Source organism: Fusarium sambucinum, chromosome II, assembly GCF_050947815.1.
Source record: "Fusarium sambucinum isolate potato_lamoka chromosome II, whole genome shotgun sequence".
Classification (NCBI taxonomy): domain Eukaryota; kingdom Fungi; phylum Ascomycota; class Sordariomycetes; order Hypocreales; family Nectriaceae; genus Fusarium; species Fusarium sambucinum.
In genome coordinates, this window is record NC_139293.1 from 7307600 (window position 1) to 7332694 (window position 25095).

Consider the following 25095-nt stretch of genomic DNA (forward strand, 5'->3'; position numbering starts at 1 on the left):
AAACCTCAGCCCTGGGAACCTAATAGGAGCCTCCCTCGGATGTCTGTTGCGGCATTGGCGGGCGCTACAGATCCCCGACGCTAACTCGAGTGTGCATCGCATCTCTTCCAATCCAATTGGGAAAAACGGGACCTACAATGAAACCCCGTCGTCCAGGGGTACCTAACAAAAACCACAGTAGTTGAGTGAGTAACCACCAGAACGATGTTGGCCGAAAACGACTGGCACAGCTGAAAGACCTCATCAATATATTCGCATCAGTCCAAGAGTTCTTGTTATCCAAGCACCGGATGGAAACTCGGTCCTATAAAAGTTTTGTTATCAACCTATTCTCTGTTGCAGCCCACGCCTCCGGCTGGCATTTGCTGGCCCCCCTTGAAGCATCAACATACCCCTAGCAAAGGGGGAGCCTATAATAGGACGTGTCTAAATTTGCCAAGCAGCTCGTCAAGATTGTCACTGAGCATGTGTTGCTTGTTTTTACGAAGGCCATAAGCGATTTTGGTCTTCCTGGATGTCGCCTACATCAATAAATGGAAATCTCGGAGCAAGAGGCAGAAATTGACGATCTTGGCTCCGATGCCTCCGTTTATCGACCCCGCTTACGGGCAATGCACTCGTCCGCGGATGACCGAAGATATCGATAGCGTGATGCAAATCGTGAAAGCCCATTCCGATAAGTCCGTGAGAGTGTGGTCTTTTTAGTTGACGCCGTCTTGAAGTAGAGAAAGGGTGGAGTTTCAATGAGTCTCGTTGTCTTTTTACCGTGTCGGTAAAAGCAACCCTTGGCGGCCAGCCGTTATCAACTATCTACGGTTTTGCGGTAGGTCGTATTTTACATTCATAGTCATTTGAGTGGTGATTGTGCAAATCTCCTGGCGAGGATCAGGGGACGGATGTTGTGCAACGAAAACTGGCATTTTAACCTCAAAAGCCAAGCACCAAGGCCCGTCATTACACCAGTTAGCACTCAGGGACAATGTTTCGAGACGGGGTCTGGGGGTCCTCCACTCTTTCGTTCTCTCTAACCTTGCGTGATGATCCTTCTGGGTTTCAGTCGCTTGGCGGCATCAAGATCCGGCATCGTCCCGTCTAATTGTCGATATGCTATGAGTTAGATCTGAGACTACTCTTGAGTCCTCTTGTCCAAGGTTATCTGCCCTTGGCTATTTTGGACTAAGATCTGGCGAGAACAACTAAGAGTACCTATAATAGAATACCAATGACACTCCACATCTTCGTGGTTATGTAACTAACGGATGCTTAATTATTACCTACTAATCTAGTAACTAGGTCTGCATACAACGTAACAACAAGCTTCCTTCCAGATCCTCGCGTAACTGCCTCATTCAGAGAAACGACATGACCCAGTAAAGTACAGTCTGCGTACCTCTATGCAACCGCTTCATTAAAGCGTCCTTGGTTTTATACTGGTTTAACTTTTATCTCCAGTCTGCCAGTGTCGTCCTCAGGTTTTCGGCAATTAACAACTTGCTCTTGTGTTTACATACTAGGGTCTTGCAAGCGCCTTCCTCACTCCGACGCTAGATGCAAGGCTTCTGGTTCTTCTCGAGTTCCGTAGATCCCGCCAATATTGTTGTATACATGTCCCTACTAAGTTGCTTTCGTGACGTCGGGTTCACGGGGTTTAATTACGAGCGAGGGAAGCGCCACATCCATTTTCTCCCGCGATTAGAAACCAAAAGTCTCGTGCCTCGGCCGGTCGCTGTCTGATAATACCGTAATGCGTCAACGGAGCTTACAAACATGCGACATGCAAACTACCCATCACAACGGGGACTTTCATTTTTGGTCTTATTCTCATTCTGATGGACCCGTTCTCATTCGACTAGGAGCGGCGAGGCCGTGGTATCTGCGGATACCTATACATACTCACAACTCTGAAGGCGACGGTTTACGATCCACTCGGTCGGTTATGGAAAGGCACTAATATCGACGTTTCATGATTCAGCCTGACTCGATACTGAACTTGATCAAGTACGATGATGCACTTTATAAAAAGTCTGCTATTTCCGCATGTACTGCAGAAGAGTCTAGTTTTCGGGAACACAAAGGCAAGCCATTTGTGCTTTTGCAGCGTTACATTCAAGACATTTTAGTATGCACATACCAGTAATGCACAATTCTCAGGTCCTCTGTATTCTCCTCCCATAGTACACGGGTACCTACGAGTAACAAGTAAAGATCCATACATTGTTCTCCCTTATATCTTGAATCCTTATGCATACCCAGGTACATACACAGTTCAGTGCCGCTCGGGAACTCTAGTGCCCTTGGCTCCCTGTTTCGTCAACGCCAAAAGACCCTTGTTAGGGGTCTCCTCTCTTGAGCCTACATACGTACCTTCTGCAGGTCCAAATTTCCAGTCCATGACGAGACATCAGGGGTGGGTAGGTGGTCAGAAATCACGACAACTAGATCGTCAAGTTCAACAACCTATTTTGACCTACCCATGGCACAATATCCGTAGCATGAAACATACTAGAAGGAATGGGCATGTAGAAGGATATATTCTAAGTCTACTCCGTCAGTCTTGCGACTTCTAGGCACTGGGATAGTCGTGTCGACGTACTCTGTAAACATTCTCTCAATCAACAATAATAAGCATTTTTTGTCCCGATGATCTTTTGTTTTCGTACTCCTAGGGATCCTAGGCTATAAAGAGATCCATGACTCCGTACTTTGTACTCTGTACTTGCTACCTCATTAGGTTAGATCCATCGTTAGACAGGGAGGAGGTACAGGTATTAAGCCAACCCTCTATAGGAAGGATAGCGTTAAGTTGGGCTTTGTCAGCCTCAAATTGGTCAGCCGAGTTGAGCTCTAGATAGCAAATGAATCAGTGTTGTATTTTGATGCCATCACAAAAGCGTCGTCACTGAAAATAAAGAAGGTCAAAACAGTAACATTATCAAGCTCACTAACGCTGATTGATAATAAACCAAGCAGCCAGGTTAGTCAGTACTTTGTCGACGTTAGTTCGCGCTTCTCTGTGGCCCACATACAATACAAGCCAAGATTGGAATGACAATGGACGCACGTAAGCTTTCTTCAGGGATTAAAGACAGATCGCATACCAATACAAGGATTCAAACCCAATTTTGGTGATGTACCTAACGAGCCTTTACCTGTAGATACTGACTGCGCCATGATTTGTGCAGCCATCCAGGAATAAGATACTGGAATGAACTGACGATCCTCCCTTCCATTCATGGTCTTTTCGGCAGATTTGGCAGTAAAACACATAACCCCCTTTTTCTTAACCACGAAACGCGCATGCGTCAACAATAGATTAATTAGTCTACAGTGAGGCTTCAATGGGTTTGGTCTTGGTTCACCCCATGGACGCCGCGTATCTTGGGCACGAACCTCTGAGCTAAAAACAACAACATTAGGTACGTTGGTATCGTGATAAAGACCTGGTCAATGCTGTCGGCTACAATACCAAGACCAACCAAGACGGTGATTCTCCTGGTAATTCGTGTTTCGAGAAAAGGGGCCATTCCATTCTTTAGCTGCCTGCGCCACAGTCAGGGATGATCGAGTCGCTGTAGGGTGAGAGTGTCTATCAGTAAACAATACGGCGTCAATTGCTCAACTATCTTTAGACTTGCGATTTGGATTAGTATGCAATAGATACATACTGCAAATGTTTCTATTCATGTGGATATTGACGAACATGGAAGATTCAGAGTCTCTATTCAGTGCTAAGAAGTTAACAGCCACTTTAGCCACACATGATCACTCTTACTAGGTATGTAGCTTTGGGACCACCAAAACGCGGTCTCAATCCAAACCAATTAACGCGGTTGGCATGACAGCTCCATCGTACTCTACTTCTGCGGATGACTTGACCAGGTTAAAGACTTATGACACTTGTCTAATTATTGGCTGTCGCACTTTTTCATCAAAGAGACAGGGTCCAACATGTCTCAGAGTAGCAAAAATGGCAATATCATGAGCTTCTTCAAGCCCATGGCAAGATCTCAAACACCCAAGTCCACCAACTCCTCGACACCAGATCCGCCATCTTCATATCCGCCAGAACAAAAGGCGACTACCCCTGTGAAGAAGACAGTATCACCAACCCCGAATCGTGTGATTCAAGCCTCAGATGATGAGGATGACTTCGGATCTTCGTCCGACGACTCGCTCGAGGATCTATCCACCATCATCGGACGAGGGCGACCAGCAAAGGCGACTCAGTCTCCCGTCCGTAACCTATTTGCTACGCCAAAAGCAAAAAGAACTGCCGTCGAGTTTCATACCTCTCCGTTAGCCATAATATCCAAGCACAAATTCGACCTCAAAGCGTTAGCCAAGGATGCTCGCCAGGATGATGCTATTACAGCAAGCTCGATGAGAGCAAAAGCTTTATCAAATCTTGACGACCAAGCAGATGTACAAATGACGATAGATGGGACATCACGTGATGTCATGGAGGGTATTGTCAAGAGCAACACAGCTCAAGATGCACAGAAAGTCATGAGAGCAGTAAAAAGATCAGAAACTGGCCAGTCGGAACTTCGGTATTGCTTCTTCTCCAAAGACTACGCCATACCTCCCCCCAGTCCTGCCCCGAAGAAGTTCAACAAGGGTCACTGGAGGTTGTTAACTCAGGGCGATTACAAAACTCGCGAACAGCATCTTGCATCTGGTGTGCCACTCACCCTGCTCCAACTGCAAGGAGGTTTACCGGAAGAGCTTTTCGATTGGATCTTGAACGAACTATGCGCCCAAAAATCATCTCTTGTCAGGCAAGAATACTGTAACCTGCTCAGTAATTGCACAGATCTTATCGAGCCACGTATCACACCGCGGCGACTAGAAGAGCTCATGTATCATTTTGGCGCCTCCCCTGAGCTCGGGCAGTGTGACTCGGAGTTAAATATATCAAAACCCGGCGCTGAGCCTTATGAAGGACGCGACTGGTCACCTCTGAGCTCCTTCCTATCACTCCTGACAGCTGTGTCACCGTACATGCCCGAAGACTCTATTGTTTACGCATCACAGGCGCTGCTGCGTATGTCGATGGACAAGTTTTTGGTCTACGATATCAATCTCCTGACGACCTATGAGATTACCATTGGTACTCTCCTGGAAGCTATTCCCCAGCCCAGCTGGGACGCATTCGTGAGTCGCGCTCTGAAATCGTACAGGAAACAATCACTGACAGTTGATTAGTGCCTCGAAACCTGCACACTATTGCATACCTTGGTCAAGGCACAATGTGTCAGAACGAATGCTCTAGCATGTCTGCCCATCAGTAAGACGAGGGCCCATGAAATGAGACGACGTCTAGCTGTAGTATTTTTGTTCGATGATCCGGCCTTGGGCCGCTTTCATCCTGATGATATAATAACCATCCGTGGTATCATCAAGAGACTAGACCACAATGACTTTGCCGTCGGGCCCAAAACAGACTTTACTGAACTGCAAGCCAACATTCTACTTCTTAACATCACAGTAGATGACGGTTCTTTCGCGCCATCTGATGACCCAGAACACGAGAAACAATTCAACAGCGACATCGACGAGCTCGCAGGAAAGCTACGAGAGATCTGGCGAAAGATCAATGACGCGGGGATGAAGCTTGCTCGCACGGAAGCAAAGAGTGTGATAGAATGGGTACAGCAACGACTGGCACACTCTGTTCGCACTCGCCGGAAGGCTAAGAAGAGTATCTTTGACCTTCCAAGCCAAAAGCAGGATTCTTTTCTTCCCGAACAGCAGTCCTACATGAAGAACTTCCTGCGCAAGACTCAAGAAACTACCTCGGCATAGGCGCCAAAGCAGTCAACATCAGGAAAAACGGACTTGAAAGAAAACAATAAGCCAGAAACTATCACTGTGAAGTGGAAGTGAGGACAAGGGGACAAACAGGACCAGACGCCCAGATGTTGAGCATACGATGTTCACTAGACGTAGTTTAACAATAAACGAGTCATTGGAATGTAATCAATTCTACCACAGGCCAAGTTCCAAATCAATCAAAACAGGTTAAACGCGCGATACAAAGCCTCTAAACTACGAAGCGCAGACTGATCAACAATACGGGTCGCAGGTAGTTCGAAAGCCTCTTCAGCCATGCGCCCATCGAAGCCGGCTGAAGTATAGGCAGGCAGAGGCACCCACACACATATCTGGCGGTTGAGAGAGTTTAGTCGTTGAACTTGCGGTTGGGGTTCTTGCCGAATAGAGCCTCTCGCACCGCAGGCGCAGCAGACTCCTCAAGCAACTTCAATCTGGCCTCGAAGGTGTTGTCAATGTCAATCTTTCCGCTTCCGCTAATGATAAACACTCCACCGGCGCTGTTTCTTCGTTAGCTACTATCCGCATGGATCGATATGAGAAGCGCATCACATACATTCCCTCAGGAAGAGGATCATCCTCCTGAATCTTTGCCGTAATGTCCTTTCCGAGCTCCTTCTTGAAGTCCTTGGCGGCCTCCTCAATAGCCTTCTTGACGACGTCGTAGTCCTTTCTGCGCGCACGAACTTGAAGTTCAGGCTCGTTGAGGGCATAGAAGCCCTCGAGCAAGAGACCCTTGAGGGCCTTTTGGTACTTGGCCTTATCCTTGGCACCCTCGGCGAGCTTCTTCTGAGCCTCCTCGAAAATGTTATCGAGCATCTCCTGACGGGCGCCCAGAACTTTGAGTCGCGTCTTGTTGGAAACGGTAGAGCGGGTGATCTGTTGGGACATGGTGGCCTGCTTGAACTTCTTCTCGTACTGGGTATCGATGGCGTCTGTCTCCTGGCGGACAAGCTTGGACTTCTCGATCTCGAACTCCTCATTGGCCTTGATCTCGATCTCGCGGGCTTTCTCCATAGCTTCCTGCTTGATGAACGCAGTCATCTTGCTGAGCTCATTATTGACCTGTTTTGGGGTATCGCGTGTTAGAATACAGGACTGATGAGATGGACGACGGATTGCGTCGTTTGAGCACGGGTAATGCGTACCTGCTGGTCGGATAGAGCGTGTTGCGACATGGTGGGCGGTTTTGTTCGGATTATAAGAGGTTTTTTTATTCGAAGTGTGAAGGAGTTGAGGCCTTTTCAGGGTCGAGGATATGGTGATGAAAGGCTAGTGATGGCCTCTTTGGTGGTGAGGTCAAGGATGGACTATGATGGAGTTGGTAGCTGTGATGTGACGCCAGCCGCCTAAGACCCAACCTACCAGCTCCGTCCTAGCTGCATCATACTGTGTTCCAGCAGGGAACTGGAGCTCGGGGGGATTAAGCCACAGTTACTCCCCACAGTTTAGAGTAGGTATACAGTCATTCGCCCAGCAAGACTCAACGTCACTAACAGCGACAGACACTAGAATTCGTTTGTAGTTTTAAAAGTGCTAGATGAGGTTGGTTTTTGTTTAAAAGTACTTTAGTGCAGTTGCCGCAACGAACTGATATAACATAAGGACTCATCTTCAGCTCTGATTAATATCCCGCCTGGGCATGAACATGTATTATGTAACTGCACTGCCACTGTGGCTATGTAGCCGGGCAGCTAGTCTCGTGTCGGCGCTACATGCCTCTCTACTCACGTCAGGTGTCCCACGCACGACTCGAGCTTGTCCGCCTCCGACTTTCTCAACTATTGATTAGTTTGAAACCAAGACAAATCACATCGAGACAAACATCTTTTCCTCCTCCAACATTGCTTGATCCTTCTTCTTCTTCAAGCGCTGTCACCGAACGGTACATAGACTCGACTAGCGACAGCCTCGACAGTCTCTCTTGTTACCTACCATTGGCGCTTTGACTAGCCATTCCTCTTGACCGTATCGAATCGATTACAACATCTACTGTTTTAGTAACACGAAGCGACCACTATAACGAGGGCATTGCCTATGCGACGTCTCAGCTATCCGCTTCAACTCTCCCTTGCCAGATGACCCCGGGCCTGGCAAAGGCGCAATGGGGTTGCTTGGCGGCATCTCTTCTGGAGGAACCATAGCTGTACGTCGTCGCGTACAGCACTTCTGCAACGAATAATGGTGCTAATTTGATCTACTTTAGCTTGGAATTATCGTTGGACTGTTGTCAACAAGTGTCCAAAGTCTAGGTCTTACCTTACAGCGAAAGTCGCATATACTCGAAGATGAAAAAGGTCCCCACGATGTTCGAAGACCACCTTACCGAAGGAGGAGATGGCAGATCGGCATGGGAATGTTCATCGTTGCGAACCTTTTAGGAAGTAGTATTCAGATTTCGACGCTTCCACTACCCGTCCTTTCGACTTTGCAGGCCGCTGGTCTTGTTTTCAACTCGATATGCGCATCATTAATCCTAAGCGAGCCTTTCACAAGATGGTCTTTCTCGGGCACTCTTCTTGTCACAACAGGCGCTGTACTGATCGCAATATTTGGAGCCATACCTTCGCCGGCGCACGACTTGAATGAGCTTCTAGCGCTCATGGCGAGAAGGCCATACATCATCTGGATGATTCTCCAAGCGCTTTTCGTTCTCACGCTGGCAATTTCTATTGATCTAATCAACAGCATGTCGAGCTTATCTCACGATGCCCGATTCCGACTAGCCCGAGGTATAACATACGGCGTCATCAGCGGAGATCTCTCTGCTCATGCCCTTCTGTTTGCCAAGTCTTCCGTGGAGCTAGTCATCAAGACCGTTGCAGGACGTAACCAGTTCGTGCACTGGCAATCTTGGGCAATCGTTATGGCGCTTGTTACTTTGGCACTCTGCCAGCTCTACTACTTACACCGGGGTCTCAAGCTGGTTTCGACGTCTGTTCTTTATCCTTTGGTCTTTTGCGTCTACAACATCATTGCCATTTTAGATGGCTTGATATACTTTAACCAGACAAGCCTAATATCACCCCTGAGGGCATGCCTCATCGCTTTGGGAACAGTGATTTTGCTGTCTGGCGTGTTAGCGTTGTCATGGCGATTAAGCGACGAGCAGCATACCCCTGGCGTTGGTCAATCATCTCTTGCGCCCGGCCTTGGACTTGTGGAAGATACTGAGGAGGAGGAATCTCTTCTCGGCTCAGATAATGCCGTCGCCGAAGAAGATTCGACTCCGCACACATATCAAACGTTCCCGCCCGCGATTGACGAGACACCATTGGTTCCTTCTCGCAAGAGAACCTCACGGTGGGCTGAGCGAGCAGAGATCTGGGGCGAGTTAGAGGATAGGGATGAGCCCACTACCCCGGGAAGTAGGCGGCGGTCTAGCACACTCCCCCGTCACACAGAGTCATCACCCTTGTTACCGACAAAGAGATCTCTCGCAGGTGGCCCAGGCGGAGGAGAGGCGGGTCCCAGCACCGAATCTACCCCTCGAAGACAGACCCGAAGACGGCGGAAGAGCACAGGCTTCCCAGGCCTTGTTGCTCGTAAGCACCAGAGAAATAGAAGCTCCACGGAGACAGGCACACTTAACAATATTCTCTCACTCAGCTGGTTCAGAAACACAAGCCGGCAACCGTCACAAGCTAGTACTAGTGACGGCTTCCCTTGGGGCACCACATCACAACCAGGGGGTTCTGAAGCAAGAGGCGATGCAGCTGTATGAGCACGGAATATTTACTCAACTAGCATTTCGGAGTCGTAATAGGGGAAGGGAGGCGAACGATAGGCGTTTTCTTGTGTAGAGTTTCTTTACGTCTGCTCTTGGTTATTATTCGTGCAACAGGACTCACAGGTTGCAAACAGTATTCTGTAATGTTCATATATATATATACGTTTCTGGTTGATGACGACAATGGTAATGGATTGTACAAACCCCTCAAAATATCATGCTCTTAAATGTCCTTCGACCTTAGTAGGCAAATAATAACCTTTATATGTCATGCCGACCCGTGCTTTACAAGTAACATCATCATTAAAGGAGTAGCAGGCGTTTTGGGTCTTGTGTTTTGTCCATGCATAGAAATTTTCCATTAACTCTGTACTCTAATTCTCGTAAACCTGGCCTGTGAACCCGTCTGGCGAACGTTGGACGGTTAGGTACTTGCAGTCATACACATGAGTGAGAAAAACAGCGACTACATTAACTCCAAAATCCCTCCGTTCCGTACTCCAAAACCGTCAACTCCGCTTCCCCTTTTCTTTCTTGTTTTAGCTATGTAGCCATGCATGCAGGTAGACGCGAACTCCAAAAACTCGTACTGAACAGATTATGTGCCGCGAGGTAAAAAGTGAGTTTCTGTGGTAAAACCCTCGTATCCATGGCATGCTGCTTTTGTGTTTCTCGTTGCAGTGTCCCAAAACTCTCCTTAGTAAAATACATAATGAAATAAATATGCACAAACTTGTATAGTAACAAGTCTGCTGTATTGCCAGTTGAACGAATTCGCAAATAGTAACATGATTAGGTTGTTCCATGAGGGGGCATTTCCGAATAGATGAGACCGAAGACGGGATCGCAATTAGAACATGGTGAACCCTCCAAATGCAGGCACAGTCTATGAAACTCCTCCAGTCGAATGTCCAGGTCCCAGACCAGGAACAGTGCACCCATTGGCGTGGTGGAGAAATGCTGCTTGTAATCCGATATTACATAACAGAAAAACTATAATAGGCAACTCTTATGCATTCCGTCGTCTTCTTGATTTCGCAAGGGGCAATTGCTAGGTACTCGCTTGTGCTTCGAATGTGTGCGCTATTAGGGTGGAATTAGATTAGTGACCGGGAACAGAACAGTATATACGTCGGCTTTTCGTATCAGAACGAGCTTGTTGAGTCCTAAACACGGCTCGTGCTGGCTCGGCTGCGTTCATCCTCCTCTTCCATGACATCGCTCAACCGGGTAGGATGGTGATGGCGAGGAACTGTTTCCCAACCAGGAGTGCCATACCCTTGACCAGTATAATCCTGGGGCTCCGGGTGTGTGCCAGTCCACTGGCCACCATTACCACCACTCCCCCCTCCAGTAGAAGTCGACGGGGAATCTTGCTTACCGCTTGGTGGCACAGTGGTGGCAGGTGTTGCATACTCTTCTGCTTCAGCATCAGAACCAGAATAAGTGGAAGGTGGTGCAGCGAAGGGAATCTTATTTCCTTGGGCATCCAACAAGAAGTTGCCATTTGCATCAATCACGTACTCACCTTCGCTGTAACCACCCTCAGACATTGGTGCTTGAAGCCCTGGTTGGCGGTATTGACTGCTAGCACTAGTCGCGGGAGTTTGGTGCTGGGGAGACGATGTTGCTTCAGGTGGGTAGCCAGGTCCATATTCAGTTTGGTAAGCCCCTTGAGCTCGACTGCTATGATGTCTGGGTCCGCCTTGAGTCATTGGAACAACTTGAACGCCTCCAACAATGGTAGGTTGCCCTGATTGAAGAGACAATGTTCTGTCACGCTCCTCTTGCTCGCGTCGTCCGAGTTCCTCCCATGCTCGGCGTGCCTCTTCTTTGGATATGGACAGCTCCTTGCGCATCTCGGCGAGCTGCTTCTGCGCCTTTGAAGTTCCACGCTCGTTTTCGACGGCGTCTCGGATAGCATTAGCTCGACCTTGGCGTTCCTGGTCCAAAGCAGCTTCCAGCATAGCGTTAACTTCTTGTGCGCGCTCTAGTTCCGCACGCGTTTCGAAGAACCAACGCTGGAACTTTCGTTCGGAGCTTGCACGAAGACGCTGGAGCTCAACGACAGCATGAAACAGGTTGGCACCAGCGGCCGACAGATCTGTGACCTGACGTGCCAATTGCTGGTTCAGAGGATCTCGATTCATCTCATCCTTGTTTTGCTCGAGCTTACGGATCCAGTAGCTAGTAAGACCCTCCCAATGGGCAGACAATGTCTCCCATCGCTCAAAAGCATGAGGAAAGGAGTTACGTGGTTTCGAACCACCGGTGCCTCCTTGGTTGCCACTCTCCGCGCCTTGAGCAGTAAAGTTAGGTTGTGTTCCTGGTGCTGGGCCAGTAAACGTTTGAGGGGGCGGTTGGTTGGTGGTACCAGACCGATTGGTTCGATTTTGTGGTGCTTGTCCGGTAGTGTTTGCTCGAGGACGAGCTGATGTATTATCAGGTGCGGTTTGCGCCTGTCGCTGGGGGTTCATAGATTGACGCGCTTCCGTGTCAATACCCTGCCCACCAGCAATGCCAGAAGCAGATCTACGCTGTTCTTCTGCTCTGCGAGCTTGCTCCAAAATGCGCGCCTCTTGCTCAGCTCTCTCGCGCTGTTGCGCCTCAGCCTCTGCGCGTTGTCGCGCTTCACGAGCTGCGCGTTCCTGCATGATCATTCTCGGACCTCTAATTCCGGAGGGCGAGCCTGATTGACCAGGAGCTGAGCCTGGGCGGAACGGAGGGGCAGGCTTGCCGTTGGAGGGTGGAGGTATACCTCCGGAAGCTATGAGGTCGGCCATGCTTGCAGACTCCTCTTCAAGATCTGGGGTAAAAGGATTGGGGTTGCGCAGCGCCTCCTCGAGTGCAAAGAGGATGGCGCTGTGGGTATGCTTGGAGATCTTAAGTACAGGGTGCGGATCTGGGTAGTGTGCAGGCACAGAGAGAGCTCGTCTCGGAGGGGACGGGGGATGTTCGGAAGAGACCTCGTCAGGGTCCTCGGTCAAGTCTTGTGAAAGCCGTCGGCGGGGTCGGGGAGCTTGAAGCTGCACTGAGCGAACGGGGACAAGTCCTAATACAGTGGGATGGCTTTCCGGTAAATCGTCAACGGGCGCGACGGTTCTCTTGGGTTCAAACCCAAGGGAGGCGGCTCGACGGTGAAATTTACGAGGCTCGGGAGCTGGACTCGGAGGTGCGTCAAACTTTGGGGTTCGACGAAGACTTCGGGGCGTAGAGAGTCGCTCAATAGGATCCTGGGTCTGATTGAACAGTGGCCGTGAGCTAGAGCTGGGAATTCTTGAGTGCTGGCGTTGCTGGTACTGGGCAGGGGTCGTGGGCGCGTTAAGGTCGTGACGGTCGTAAGAAGCAGAGGACGAGCGTATTCTAGTCACTTCTGCGGCGCTGAAGGGACGAGGAATTGGGTTATGAAAGTTCGACAAGTTGATGGATCACCAGCGGGCGCTGGTGGTGTGTTGCGTTGCGGTGGAGGGTGGTGGTGGTGGTGGTGGTGGAGTGGGGGAAGCTCTTGATGCGTTGTACAAAGTCGGGTTCTTTTTCGAGTTGCCAACCGGTGAGCAGATCACAGCAGAGTAGCCCAACTCAAACTGAGGATAATTGCGATATGGTCTCGGGAAGGACAATCAAGTCTCAGTCTGATCTGGGTCTGGGTCTGAGTCCACTCGAAACAGGACCGAGAGTGTAATTACCCGACTGGAATGTTGAGACGAGCGAGGTTAAGGCGAGAAGAATCAGGTCGGGTGGTGAGTCTCAGTGCGGGCCTAAGAAGATGGGCATCGGCTGGTGATGTCAAAAAAAAGCTGGTGGCAGGGAACCCAAAGCTGGGCCTAAAGCTGGAAATTTGGGGGGCTGGTGCTAGGAGCTGCTGTGGCCGCCTACCAGGCCAAAGAGACAAAGCCCAGAGGCCCTTGAGAAACGGGCCACTAACAAGAAAGAAACTTGAGACTGCAAGCACAACGCACGCGCACGCGATGCGTAAAATTCGAGGATACTCGGTGGTCAAACTTTGGCTGAAGGAACCAATTGCTTCGTGTCGCTGATTTTGTAAAGGCGGTGCGACTTAAATGCGCGCAGTCGCATATGTTGTAGGTATAATCCTGGCGCAAAAGCCACGGCACATCCAGTTTGCCCGCCTGTCTGCGCGCGTGTGGCCGTGATTACTTATCGCTTGTGCTGGCTAGGAGTCCCTATGGAATATGAAAGCTTTTGTTCGTCCAGCGAATCTGATTCCGGCTCGGTATTCGCAATCGGCGTGCGATGAGCCAAAGGTTTATGTCGAGGCTGTCATGCGCAACTCGGAGTCCGCAAGAGCTAAGTAAATCGAGCGGCTGGGAAAGGTGAAGGAAGCAAGGGCAGCACGATACAATGCCGACATGCCCTCTTACAGGCCAATGGCGTCTCGCTGAAGTTTTTTTATCCACGCATACGCTGAGATAACATTGTTCGAAGTGTGGTAATGAGTGAATGGAAGAAGTTTGAATAGTTGGAAGGGGAGGGAAAGAAGAAAGAACGCACTGACGTAGCGGACTAAAAGGAAGCTGCACCAGCTGGACAGCTCCTCCCTCGATCAGACTTGCACCGCCGTGCCTCGGGCGATTATTAGGTAGTCTAACAACTTAATTAACTGCGCCAGGTTTTTAACTTGGCCATGTCATTGAAATGGTTTGCAAACTAACAAGTATACTAACTTAGTAAATGCCTAGCTAATGCAACCAATACTGCCAGCTTGCTTAAGGCACGACTGGACCAGGATCGAGGGTCTTTAGACCGCAAAAGTCTTGTCTTCAGCTGTAGCCTTCGCAAACATGACATCTGGTCGAATTGCAAGATTATGGAAGCAATCGTAGCCGAGTGTCTTTGTACATCCATCAGCTCACATCGTCTATCTCGTTTCCATACGGGTTATAGGGCCATGGAATTATAATATTGAGCTGAAAATTGATGGTTATATTTCCAAATATGTCGCAAGATACTAGACAGTACTCCGTATGACATGAAAACAGAGTATGCACAATCAATATTTAAGAAACTCTTGCCGAACTTCGAAATCATCCCATAAACTACGTTCTGTCAGGCATTGTCTCGGGACTGGCGTTTGACCCGTTGATCGTTCCTTTCACTGACTTCAAAATCATTAAGGTTTGGGGACAGTGTCTCACCTTGACTCGTCTGATCTTGGCTCATTCCACTTACCCAATAAGCAGATATTATGCTTTTCGCCTTATGATCACCTTGACAGTTGTCGCATGACAAATAGCGGTGATTTTATGGGTAAGACTGGGGGCTTGGTCTCTCTTTCTGAGTTGGAAAATTCGACGAGGCGGTGGGCGGCTGGACTGTCAATGTCCAAAGGCTTGTCCGCCAGAGGGACTCATCTTCCACCTGCTCTCGAGTTACTTGGTTTATGTGTCCTGAGCTTCAGGCTGCCTCCTTGAAATGACAGTGCTGAAGCGTACTCCGGTGCATATGTGCAAGGGCCCAACGCTGCGCTGGGTTGAACCTCGGGCAATCTACGTAAGGCGGATGGTATAATTGGCCTTGAGCTTACAGTATAATCGCAAAACCAGTGACCATTAGGTCCATGGAGCCTAACCCTTTGGGCCAATCTTGTTTCGATATTTCCTCCGTGGTCATTTACCGGATATCGGATCTTGATCCCGCCCCTGCCTTTCGCCCAACTTTGTCTTCTATACTCTGCAGTCTGCACGGATTCGATTCTCCACTGGACTGCACCGAGTAGCTGGTTGACTGGGGCGAATTAGGAAACGGAAATGGGTCCGGGTGTAACACTGCGTCATGGCGTTAAGCGGAACAACGGTTGTCTGCCACGTTTCCCACGGCTGCATATTGTGTTCTGTTTCGAGCCTTACCGCCGGTTTTAGGTTTAAGGACAGCGTCAGTGGAAACCCCAACCTGGATGGAACTTGGGAACGTGGCTATGCGATGTGAGTGTCAGTGAATTCTCAGTTGCTGGGACAAGGCAAAAGTGATAGCGTAGCCTCGAGAAATATGTTCATCGATTGAATTGGTCTAACTTAGATAGAGCCTGGAAGAACGGGAACCATGGACGGCACGCCCCGTAATCAGGGTCCTCATCTTCCAATCAGAGTCTTGTTCCTTGGTGAGGAGTCGAAATTGAAGCTGAACCTGGGCATTAGCTAGAGGGTTTCGATCTGGAAATGATGTCGTATGATCCGCATACAGCCAGCCATTGTCAACAAGGTTCAATGTCGGCTCCAAATGCAATACCGACGTCTCTTGATTGTCTCTCTAATCTAGATTCGGCATAGCTCTAGGTTTGAATAGCCGGCCATTCGAACATATCGCAAATTGCTAAGAGCTCTTGATTTTTCCAATGGTTCCTTCTTTTCAGTTCTCTGGTGATTGAAAAAGAACTCTTCGGGTGTTAAAACGCAGTGAATTAAACTGGATTAGCATCTTCGGAAACCCTCCCGATTGGCGCCATCATATCCCTTGAGTCGGAATTCAGCTTTCTCTTCCGTCTGAGACATCCATTGAGCTGATACGCAGTCGTTCTGTAGGGTAACTTCTGGGCAAAACGCACTCCATTGTCTAAATGCCTGGCCCTCGCCTCTCGAATGGTTCAGAAGATGCTGTTGGCTTCAATCTCAATAGCCGTGTCTTACTGGAAACTCCCCTTCTGGCGTTGTGTGATTCTTTCGGGTAGGTTGTCGGGTAGAGAATTGGAATGAACTCGTGCAAATGGCGCCGCTCAGTTTTTCGTAGTTCGTAAACATCTTCTTGGATGGATGGTGATCATAGAAGTAAAGGATATGATAGTCTCCCATTTCTTCTCGATTAGGGAAATTTTCTGGCCCGTGAGATATGAAATATGGCCACAAGTTTAATGAGTCCATAGCTTCTTATTATAATATAGACCTCTTGCAAAGCATGGTGCCTTGGGCGATCGAGCGATCGAGCTGAATCCCATGATGGTTGCAACCACCGCTTGAAATACATCCCTACGCAAGAAAACATGTTCCTGAGATATCCTGTGCCGCTATTGAACTAAAGGCACCATCGCAGCAATATCACTGGACACTTCCAGGGCTACACGTCGGTGTATCGAGATCGTTGAGATGATTCCCTGACAGACGAGCAAGCAGACTGTTGTATGATGAATTAACTTAACTATCAGGAACTAATGTGAAGAGCTAGCCAAGGGACAGGGACTGAGATAACGCTCAACATGTCCCTGGGCTTGACGATCAACGACCTTGCACCTGTCAGGATCGAGTTCAACGTCCCCTAACCACAAAGACTCCGAGAGGCTGATTATCCATAGGATGGGTTCATGCACGACAGAAAGCGGTCAGCTCATGGCTTTCCTGAGATCTCTCGTCCATCCCAATCTCAACAATATGCATGGTTTGCATCAGTATGCAGCCAAGATGCAGGCACACTTTCCCTCTGTATTTCAGCTGGGTAGTGGCAGAAACATTTTTGATCGAGCACTTGTCCGATCGAAACTACTAATGCAGGTCACGCAAGGCGCAGGTGAGATTAACCACAAGACGCCTCCCCGTCGAGTACCATCATCATTCCTCCTGTTGAAGAGCTGTCACATATTTGACGTCACGACTGATGCCAGCAGCATAGAAGAAAGAGCACAGAAAGTCCAGATCGCCGATCGAGGATCGGGAAAAGCCTGTGATCGAACAGTCTGAACTCCGGGAGAGTCCCAGCGATTGGCTGGTAATCTGACCCAAGACCATTTTTGAGACATGCGTTGTCTAAACTGTCGAGGGAAGAGATTACCAAAGCTTGAAGCTATCGAGAGCTTTGGTGCTAGCCGCCTTTGTTTCAATGAACGAGCAAGGGTTTTGTCGATTACTGTTGTCGTTCTTGGTGCTACCCTAGAAGACGCGAATGAACGTTGACTTTCTCAGCTGGCTTGGTGAAGTAAGGATTCAAAGACAGGGTCACACTCAAAATTTTCCTGCTTCGTGGAATCGAACCTTTCGACCGCAGATAAATGTCCAATGCGATGTTATTGAAGGGAGAAGAATGCATTTGCATGGCATAGCCTATTGGATGTATAGGTAGACATCCGGGTACCAGAAAAGTTGGCCGCTAGAATCATAAGAGACGAAATTAGTAGGTCACTTTATGCTCCTTAGGCTATAGTCCTTAGAATACTTATTTTTCTACCCTAAGACTTGGGAGGCCAACTTTTCTGCTACCCACTAGGTAGGTATACAGAATAGGCAGCTTTGCCAAGGCGGATGGGACCCTGCGTCAATAGTAGCTCAGCATGGACAGGGCTAATGCAGAGTGCAGCTGCAGCTGTAGCTCCTGGATCAATAGAGATCTGCGACTTGACACTTGACAGGTTGATAATATCAAAGTCAGGGGGTAGGTAGGCTGAGGGCTGAAGCCTTGTATCACCTATCCAGATAGACCTGTCACTTTTCCTCTCTTTCTTTCCCCTTCTCTCCCTCTCAGCTTGAGGAGATGTTTTATTTTATGAAAAAAGGCTCAAGCAGGGCGGTTTACCTTAGTACCTAGGTACACTAACGCCGGATACGGTACCTACCTGGTAGTTGATTTCAGCCATGAATGGGGCTGCAACCTCAACTGGCCTAACAAACATTGACCCTTAGTTACCTGATAGGGGCGGGCAGCTTGCCTGTACCTGAGTGCCTTAGTTGTACCTACTAAGCTTTTACCCATTCCTTCTTTTCTATACTCTCATTCAACATCGCCAGGTCCTTCCTTACCTTTTCTTTTCTCATCTTAAGCGAAAAACGAGCGGAATCGCCGGCCTATGCGTCCAGATTCAATCGAATGTTTTCTTCTTCCACCAGAAACACGTTGCTACGGATCAGGGTCCACTGTGTTTACTCGAACAGCTCTCATAGACAAGTGTCTCACGACTCCACTCCAAGGACTTGATAATCAAGCAGGGAGGATGCATTTTCGCTCCAAGTTTCGGTACAGGCCGTGACTGTGTCAGCGAGCTCGACTCGTGTTCCATTTCATACAGCTGGTCCAGGTCTTGTTGGTCTGCGTATTGAATGCCTGATGTGATCTTGTTGAGATGCCTCGAATGAACAGGGCGCCCAGACGCGTATTATGGCAAGCCAGTGCACTGCCGTCGTTGTCGTGCAAAAATAGAGATGGAGTTTATGCTGTTTGATGTAGACCATCAATCTCGGCAACACTGTGACTCTCATCTTGAACAAAGATCCAACGGCCCAGTTCACAGCGGCCGACCAAAATAGAGAGAGACCTGAACGCCAGCCTCGTCGCCGATCACTGGTATCATCCGCTACATTCCCTGGGGACCAAATCTCACGAGTCCTGCGTGTCTCGGCTCAGAACTATGGTCCCGATTCTTGGGAAGCTTGCCTGTTCGTTTAGGGATATTGCAGTAGGCGTTGAGCAATGGCACTAAGCAGCTTCGGATCAAGGAATCAACGAAATCGCTGAAGTTATCTAGACGCGAGCGAGCCATACCATCGATACAAGGAAGCCCTTTCTTGTTTTACACGAACAAGTCAAAGGTACGGGTAGTGAGTAGCACTGTCCATATTTTCCCTTTGTTCCTTTCGAGGAGACCTATTTTGGTGTTCTCAAAGCCCACCACTTGCCATTTCAGGAGCTGATTCCCTTTCGGATCCTTCGAGGTTGCTTTTTCCCATCGGAAGAGGTGCTCTTTAGACTTGGCATTTGTTGTTCCGATGGACTACGAGTTCGGCAAAGCAAGTATATATGCATCTGCAGTCATTTCTTCTGACGTTGATGCAAGTCTAACATAGAAAATACACCCAAAAACGTGACGCAAGGGATCAGTCGCGGCTGCATACCAACAAACCCCCGGGGCCCGAGCCCAGACTAGTTCAAGCCCTTGAACAAGATGTGAGTGCCGGAATGCTTGAGGTTGTCTGACAAGAGGGATGGCTACACTTAGCAGCCCCTCTACCCAGGAATGCCCCTCCAGACCAAGGGGGCACGCTTTATCAACATTTAGAACACATGTAATGCAAAGCCTTATGTGGGTGTAGTGGACCCACGCTTATGTTTCAACATCTCTTTGACAGTTCTGCTTTCACATCTATTTGTATATCATGCCGTCTGCATCCCTGGTTTCTTCATTTTGATACCAATATTGTTGCAAGCTAATTTCATTTTGCCAATTCAACGGTCCACCATGGAACGCTCTAGCAAGCTGGCCGATCTCAAACTTGTTTCCAAGTACTACCCTGTTACCAACTACTCATACCCTCAGCAACCGGAATGCCCATCGCATCATGTTCGGAGTCGCTTCTCAGATGACAGGGCGTCTTTGGGATCTGAAGGGTCTTCGCCCAGTCTGATCGATGATCGAACGGACTCGGAAGTCTCTCTGGATGATGACTACCAGTACCATGCCCACGGAGCGGAGCTATGGGATAGTTTCTGGCTTCCAAGCAAATCAACCAAGCTTGAACTTCAACCTAGGAAGCAAAATGCGGACTCTATTCCAATCACCCAACAACAACAACAACGTCAAAAGCATCAGGAACTGAAGCAACAACAGCAACGATGGCAAAAGCAAGCAGAAGAGTACCGCGCCAAGGCATGGCCTCTTTCTGGAAACGCTCGCAACCATGGTCGAAAGCCGACAGCAACCTATTCCCCTTTCCCAAAACCATTACCTCTGCCACCTCGAACTGTACCACAAGCTCCATCATGGCAATGTTCTCGAGATGCGAAGCAAAAGCCCCAACGCCCACCTCGCCCACACGAAGAAGTTTACGTTTTCCGTTCTCTTCAGAACTCACCCCTTGTTGCACACTTTGCTATTTCTCAAGACTCGCCTCGTCCTATTACACCAAAGGACAACCGTCCAACAACGGCACAAGAGACAAAACTTCCAACGCCTCCAGAACGTGATTCCTATTTTGAAACCGCCTCACACCAGCATGCCAAACGTCTTTGTTCTACAAACTCCCAGCCTCCTACTTCTGCCATTCTCCCAAAGAAGTCCCTCCCTTGCATGCGGCCTCTACCGCCAACGCCACCACCGGAGGCGGAAGAGGCTCCGGAAGCAGAGCCCCACTCAGTCTTTGAGTACGATGATGATTCTGACACTGAATCTGGGGGTCGTTCATTCTGGTTTCATCGTCGGTCAGGAAGTGACCCACGCAAAACAGGCCAACGAACTGCCCCTTCATCGCCGCGCAAGCGACAAAATGATGTTTTAGGGCGAATGCTAGGACGACGCAGTCGAGGCTGAAACTTATCCTACCTTCATTTGTTCATTGTCTTTCCCCCACATTCTTTCATTCTTCAAAAATTCTTGTATATGATACCAACTACGAATGTCTCAACGACTACCCACGACATATTTACCCTCTTTTATGATTGAGTGGAACTTTCCACCTTACGTATCGACGTTACTAGACGCAACATGACTACCACAACGACTTTTCTTACGGATCACGCCAGCACGGAGTGCTGGAAAATATTCCCAAAAGCTCAAGGTTGAGCGAATGCTCGACGAACAATCTGTTCGTTTCATTCTTTCCTTTGTTACATGGTATTTGCCCAAAGGACAAAAGCAAATACATGCCAAAATCGGAGCGGACCAGAAAAAATGGCTGGTCTTTGACCTGAGAACAAAGGCTTGGAGTGTAGGTGCACAGACCGAAGGGATGCAGGTTCTCATGAAAGAACATTCTTTGTTTGGCCTCGGAAATCCAGAAAGGGAAAGGACAGCAAGGAAGCTTAACGATTTACTACCAAATTCTTTGCACATGCTTGAATATATTACTGGATTAGTTCAAAGATGACATCCTGAAACTGCTTGTTCTTCGCCATGATCGTCATGTGCTTCTTAATGCTGATATGAATGAATGCTTTGTTGAGGTTGGCAATGTCTCAGCCAACCACCAGTGGATGTTACCTGTGACAATAAACACATACTGCACACGTCAAAACATGTCATGGCCTGCATAGCATTAGTGCCCGACAATAAACAAGGCTTTGAATCGAGGACCTCAACAGTCTCTCCTCTTCATGAGTTCATCCTATTGAATCGTTCTAGATTGCACCAGACATACCACACAGACAGTCTAATAGTAACTGAGACACAGCTGTTTTCTCGAAACGGTGACGAAATTCCTCAGACCCCAGCAACATATGAAGCATTCCATTAAATCCATTCCTTTCGTCGTAAATATTCCTTCTCGTTAACATACATAAACAAACCATGATCTAACATGTAAGTATCAGGTACCCATTCCTTCTTTCCAAAACGCCAAAAATAATGCAACCAATGCATGTGAGTGCAAACGAAAACGCTGACAGTATCCAGAACCCAAATCAAAACCCTCAATTTCATTTTCATGGTAAATTCGTATCGTCAGATAACACAAAATCTCGATAACCCCTCTGCGCAGCACATTGCAAAATCAATCGTGCATCTGATCATTATTACAGAGATCTCGTTGATCTCATCTTCTCGGTAAACTTTTGCATTGGGCGAACGCTCAAGCGGCGCTCGTCGCGGCCTGCTGCAACGCCAAAATACCATCTTGATTGCTCGCGAGAGTTGGGACGGTCAAGACCCAGACGGGACTTGAGGTCTGTGGTATCACGGACAGCCAAGAAGGCTTCGTCGTGGACTGTATCCTCAGCTGTGCACAAGGCAATAAGCTCTGCGAGACAGTTGACGGGATGGGGAATGTGAAGAGCTTGACGACGAGGCAGCATCAAGGTGAGACAACCAAGGTAGAGGAACAAAAAGGCAAGTAAGACGCCAAAGACAGGCATGTTGGGAAACATCTTGACTTGGCCGCGGAAGTTCGTGAGGGCCATGAAAAGGCCGCCAGCGAGGATAGGGATAAAAATGAAAACGGTGGCCATGAAGGACATCACTGCAACTCGCCAATGGCCGTTACGAAGAGCGTTCCAAGTACACTGGAACGGAAGGCAGGCTGCGTAATCAGCAAGGATGGACTTGGATGCGATTGAGCCAGATGATCTGGACAGATCCGCCCAAGGTTGATGAACCCGCAGAGCATGGTCGACGCTTTGGAAGAGCAGGAACATGGTCATGCCCAAAACCGAGGGGACAAAGGCGTAGAGGAAGTTGGCCGCAGAGAAAGATCCACCATTGGGCCTTGCTTGAACTTGAGGAAAATAGCCCTGGTCCAGCCTCGTCTGTGGCAAGAAGGAGACCACAAGAATGGCCAGGATGAAGAGAGTCATGAAGGTGACCGAGCCCAGAATGACAGGAGTGCGTAGGGCAATGGGCAAGTACCTGTAATGCGCATAGCGGACCTCGGCCTCGAGATCATCTCGGGAAGAAGCAGGCGAGATGTTGTAGCTGGCCTTCTTGGGGATAATTTTGTAGGTACTACGGTCACCTTGGAAATCTTCACCCACAGAACCAATGCCGTACCACATGCCACCTTGTGGGCCATCCATCTGCCAGTATCCAAGTCTGTCAAGATGGCGATCTCGGAGCTGAGCTTGAAATAGGGAACTCCTTTGAACCACATCGACGTTCTCGTAGCTTTTTGTAGTGTTGCTCTGGCTCAGTAGAGGAAGAAGATGTCCTAGAGATCGAATATCCCACATGAGACCTGTCCACCGTTTAGACCAGTATAGCATCAGTAAGGTGGTTGCAATCAGCAACAGAACATAGAGTGCGACAAGAGTCCAAGTGATACCCTGAACTGCAGCCCAAACCCAGCTCCCATCCTGATAGATGCAGGAGAACGCAGTGCTCATGAGAGGAATGGTAAAGTTGGCGAGCCATGTACAAACACTGAAAAATTGGAATTGCCAGGGGCCTGTCAGTGACGGTAACAAGAACGTTAGAGGATACAGTCTTCGGAAAAGTGCGAGGTATCGTGCTCGGGGCTCAGCATCGGCCATGGCCGCGAATGGAAGTGTTCGCATTGAAGCAGCGACAACTGATTGCGCGTAAAGGAGGACAATAGCAGCGAACATCTGAGGCATGATGCGAAACAAGAAGTATTGACCACTGTATATACTTCCGGGATACGGAGTGAATCCAAATTGCTTCTGCGAGTAAACGGCGCAGAAGATGAGAGCGGTGATCATGAGCAAGCATAGTACAGTAAGAATACTCAGGGAGATTGGTCGAATGATGGCGGGCTTGAAGGTGAGAGGAGGATGCGCTCGGTCAATGGGAATGGATCGAGGACGAGTCTTCTCCCGTTGGGCGAATTGGTCGTGCTCAGAGTGGTTTGAGGGAGTTGGTGGTTTAGGAGGACTTCTCACATCGTGACGAGCCGCTGGCGCAGCGTGGAACATCTCGGCGGGGATCTCTTCTTGGGGAGCGCGTGTTTCGATCGGTTCTGGTAAACGATCTTCAACGTAAGCGGGCTCCGGGCGTCTCAATTGATGGTGTCCCATCTCGTCGTTGGCATACCGTCTTGGTTGCGCGTAATCATCCTCGTAGTCATTTGATGAACCAGAGGGGAATCGCGCGGTAGAAGGACCACCATGATTTCTTGTAAGTGCTTCGAGAGCATACTGAATATAAGGCGTGTCGTCGACACCAGGAGTGACTTTGCCAGCGGCTATCGTCAATTCATCCTTGATGCTCGCAATGCGAGCTGAGTTCTCGGCGGCGAACATGGCCAATTGTGCCTCGTCGAAGCGTACAGACGTAGGACGAACAGCGGTAGGAGGACTACAGATAGCAACAGGAGCAGACGGTGCGGTAGGCGGTGCAGCTCGAGCACTGCGAGCAGATCGAGGCCTAGGAGGAGCAGTGTAGTGTGTTTGTGTTGGCGGCGTAGGCGCTGCAAAACCTCCAGGAAGTTCAGAGCCGAAGAGTCTCTCTGGGCCGTAAATCTCAGCTGATGACGCCGTGACCTTGGATGGAGGCAGTGAAGGAGGCGAAGGAGCGAAGAAGAGAGCACCAGGTGGTGATGCTGATGGATTGGTTGAGTTGCGGCCTACACGCTGTCTGAGATCATAGTAAGGATGAAGGATTGGCTGCGATTGATCGTCGTCGTCAATTGATTGTTGGCCTGGAGTTTGTCTCTTTGGAGGGCCTTGGCCTGTAAGGGTTTGCCCGTCAGCGACACCGACAATGAATGAAGGTGTAGTAGTAGTTGGGTGTGGATATGGGTGTAGATGCAGGTGCAGATTGTGTAGCAGATGTGTGGCGGTGTCCAAAAGCGAATGTTGGAGGGGAAAAAGAGGGTGTAGTGTCACATACGAGGTCCTTCCACAAAGTCGAAGTTGAAGTTTTGGAGGTTCATGCTGGTTTGGGCAGGTTGACTTGAATTGTTTCCTGTTTGGCTCTGATATTGGGAGGGAGGGTATAAACTTGGCTTGCAGATGCAGACCGACTTGTTCCCACTCTCCACACTCACTCGTCGTCTCAGGACCAATTGATAGCACGAAACAGGATTCTAGAGAGAAAATAGCAAAGGCATGCTGCAGGCTAAAGAGAAAATATGAGATATGGTTGGACTATGAAGACTCTTTTCACGAGGCTGGGTTCTTTGGAGAGGCTGGTAATGATAGTAACATGAAGGCACTAA

General features: G+C 49.0%; 6 protein-coding genes across 6 annotated transcripts; 3 read left to right on the forward strand and 3 right to left on the reverse strand.

The window, feature by feature from the left end:
* Nucleotides 1–3948: 3948 nt before the first annotated feature.
* FSST1_009332 (uncharacterized protein) lies at nt 3949–5805 on the forward strand (the record flags this gene model as incomplete). Its single annotated transcript, XM_083226295.1, has 2 exons — nt 3949–5154; nt 5206–5805. 2 exons carry the CDS (start codon nt 3949–3951, stop codon nt 5803–5805), a joined length of 1806 nt encoding a protein of 601 aa, XP_083085293.1.
* Nucleotides 5806–6181: 376 nt separating this feature from the next.
* On the reverse strand, nt 6182–7010 carry FSST1_009333 (H(+)-transporting V1 sector ATPase subunit E; the record flags this gene model as incomplete). Its single annotated transcript, XM_083226296.1, has 3 exons — nt 6182–6332; nt 6389–6897; nt 6981–7010. 3 exons carry the CDS (start codon nt 7008–7010, stop codon nt 6182–6184), a joined length of 690 nt encoding a protein of 229 aa, XP_083085294.1.
* A 926-nt stretch (nt 7011–7936) lies between these two features.
* On the forward strand, nt 7937–9556 carry FSST1_009334 (uncharacterized protein; the record flags this gene model as incomplete). The annotated part of the gene is made up of 2 exons (XM_083226297.1): nt 7937–7978; nt 8039–9556. The coding sequence occupies 2 exons, from the start codon at nt 7937–7939 to the stop codon at nt 9554–9556; spliced, it is 1560 nt and encodes a 519-aa protein (XP_083085295.1).
* A 1172-nt stretch (nt 9557–10728) lies between these two features.
* On the reverse strand, nt 10729–13639 carry FSST1_009335 (uncharacterized protein; the record flags this gene model as incomplete). Its single annotated transcript, XM_083226298.1, has 5 exons — nt 10729–12943; nt 12995–13168; nt 13249–13386; nt 13439–13482; nt 13565–13639. 5 exons carry the CDS (start codon nt 13637–13639, stop codon nt 10729–10731), a joined length of 2646 nt encoding a protein of 881 aa, XP_083085296.1.
* A 6094-nt stretch (nt 13640–19733) lies between these two features.
* Nucleotides 19734–20801, forward strand: FSST1_009336 (uncharacterized protein; the record flags this gene model as incomplete). The annotated part of the gene is made up of 1 exon (XM_083226299.1): nt 19734–20801. The coding sequence occupies one exon, from the start codon at nt 19734–19736 to the stop codon at nt 20799–20801; it is 1068 nt and encodes a 355-aa protein (XP_083085297.1).
* A 1199-nt stretch (nt 20802–22000) lies between these two features.
* On the reverse strand, nt 22001–24810 carry FSST1_009337 (DUF3433 domain-containing protein; the record flags this gene model as incomplete). The annotated part of the gene is made up of 2 exons (XM_083226300.1): nt 22001–24606; nt 24768–24810. The coding sequence occupies 2 exons, from the start codon at nt 24808–24810 to the stop codon at nt 22001–22003; spliced, it is 2649 nt and encodes an 882-aa protein (XP_083085298.1).
* Nucleotides 24811–25095: the final 285 nt, after the last annotated feature.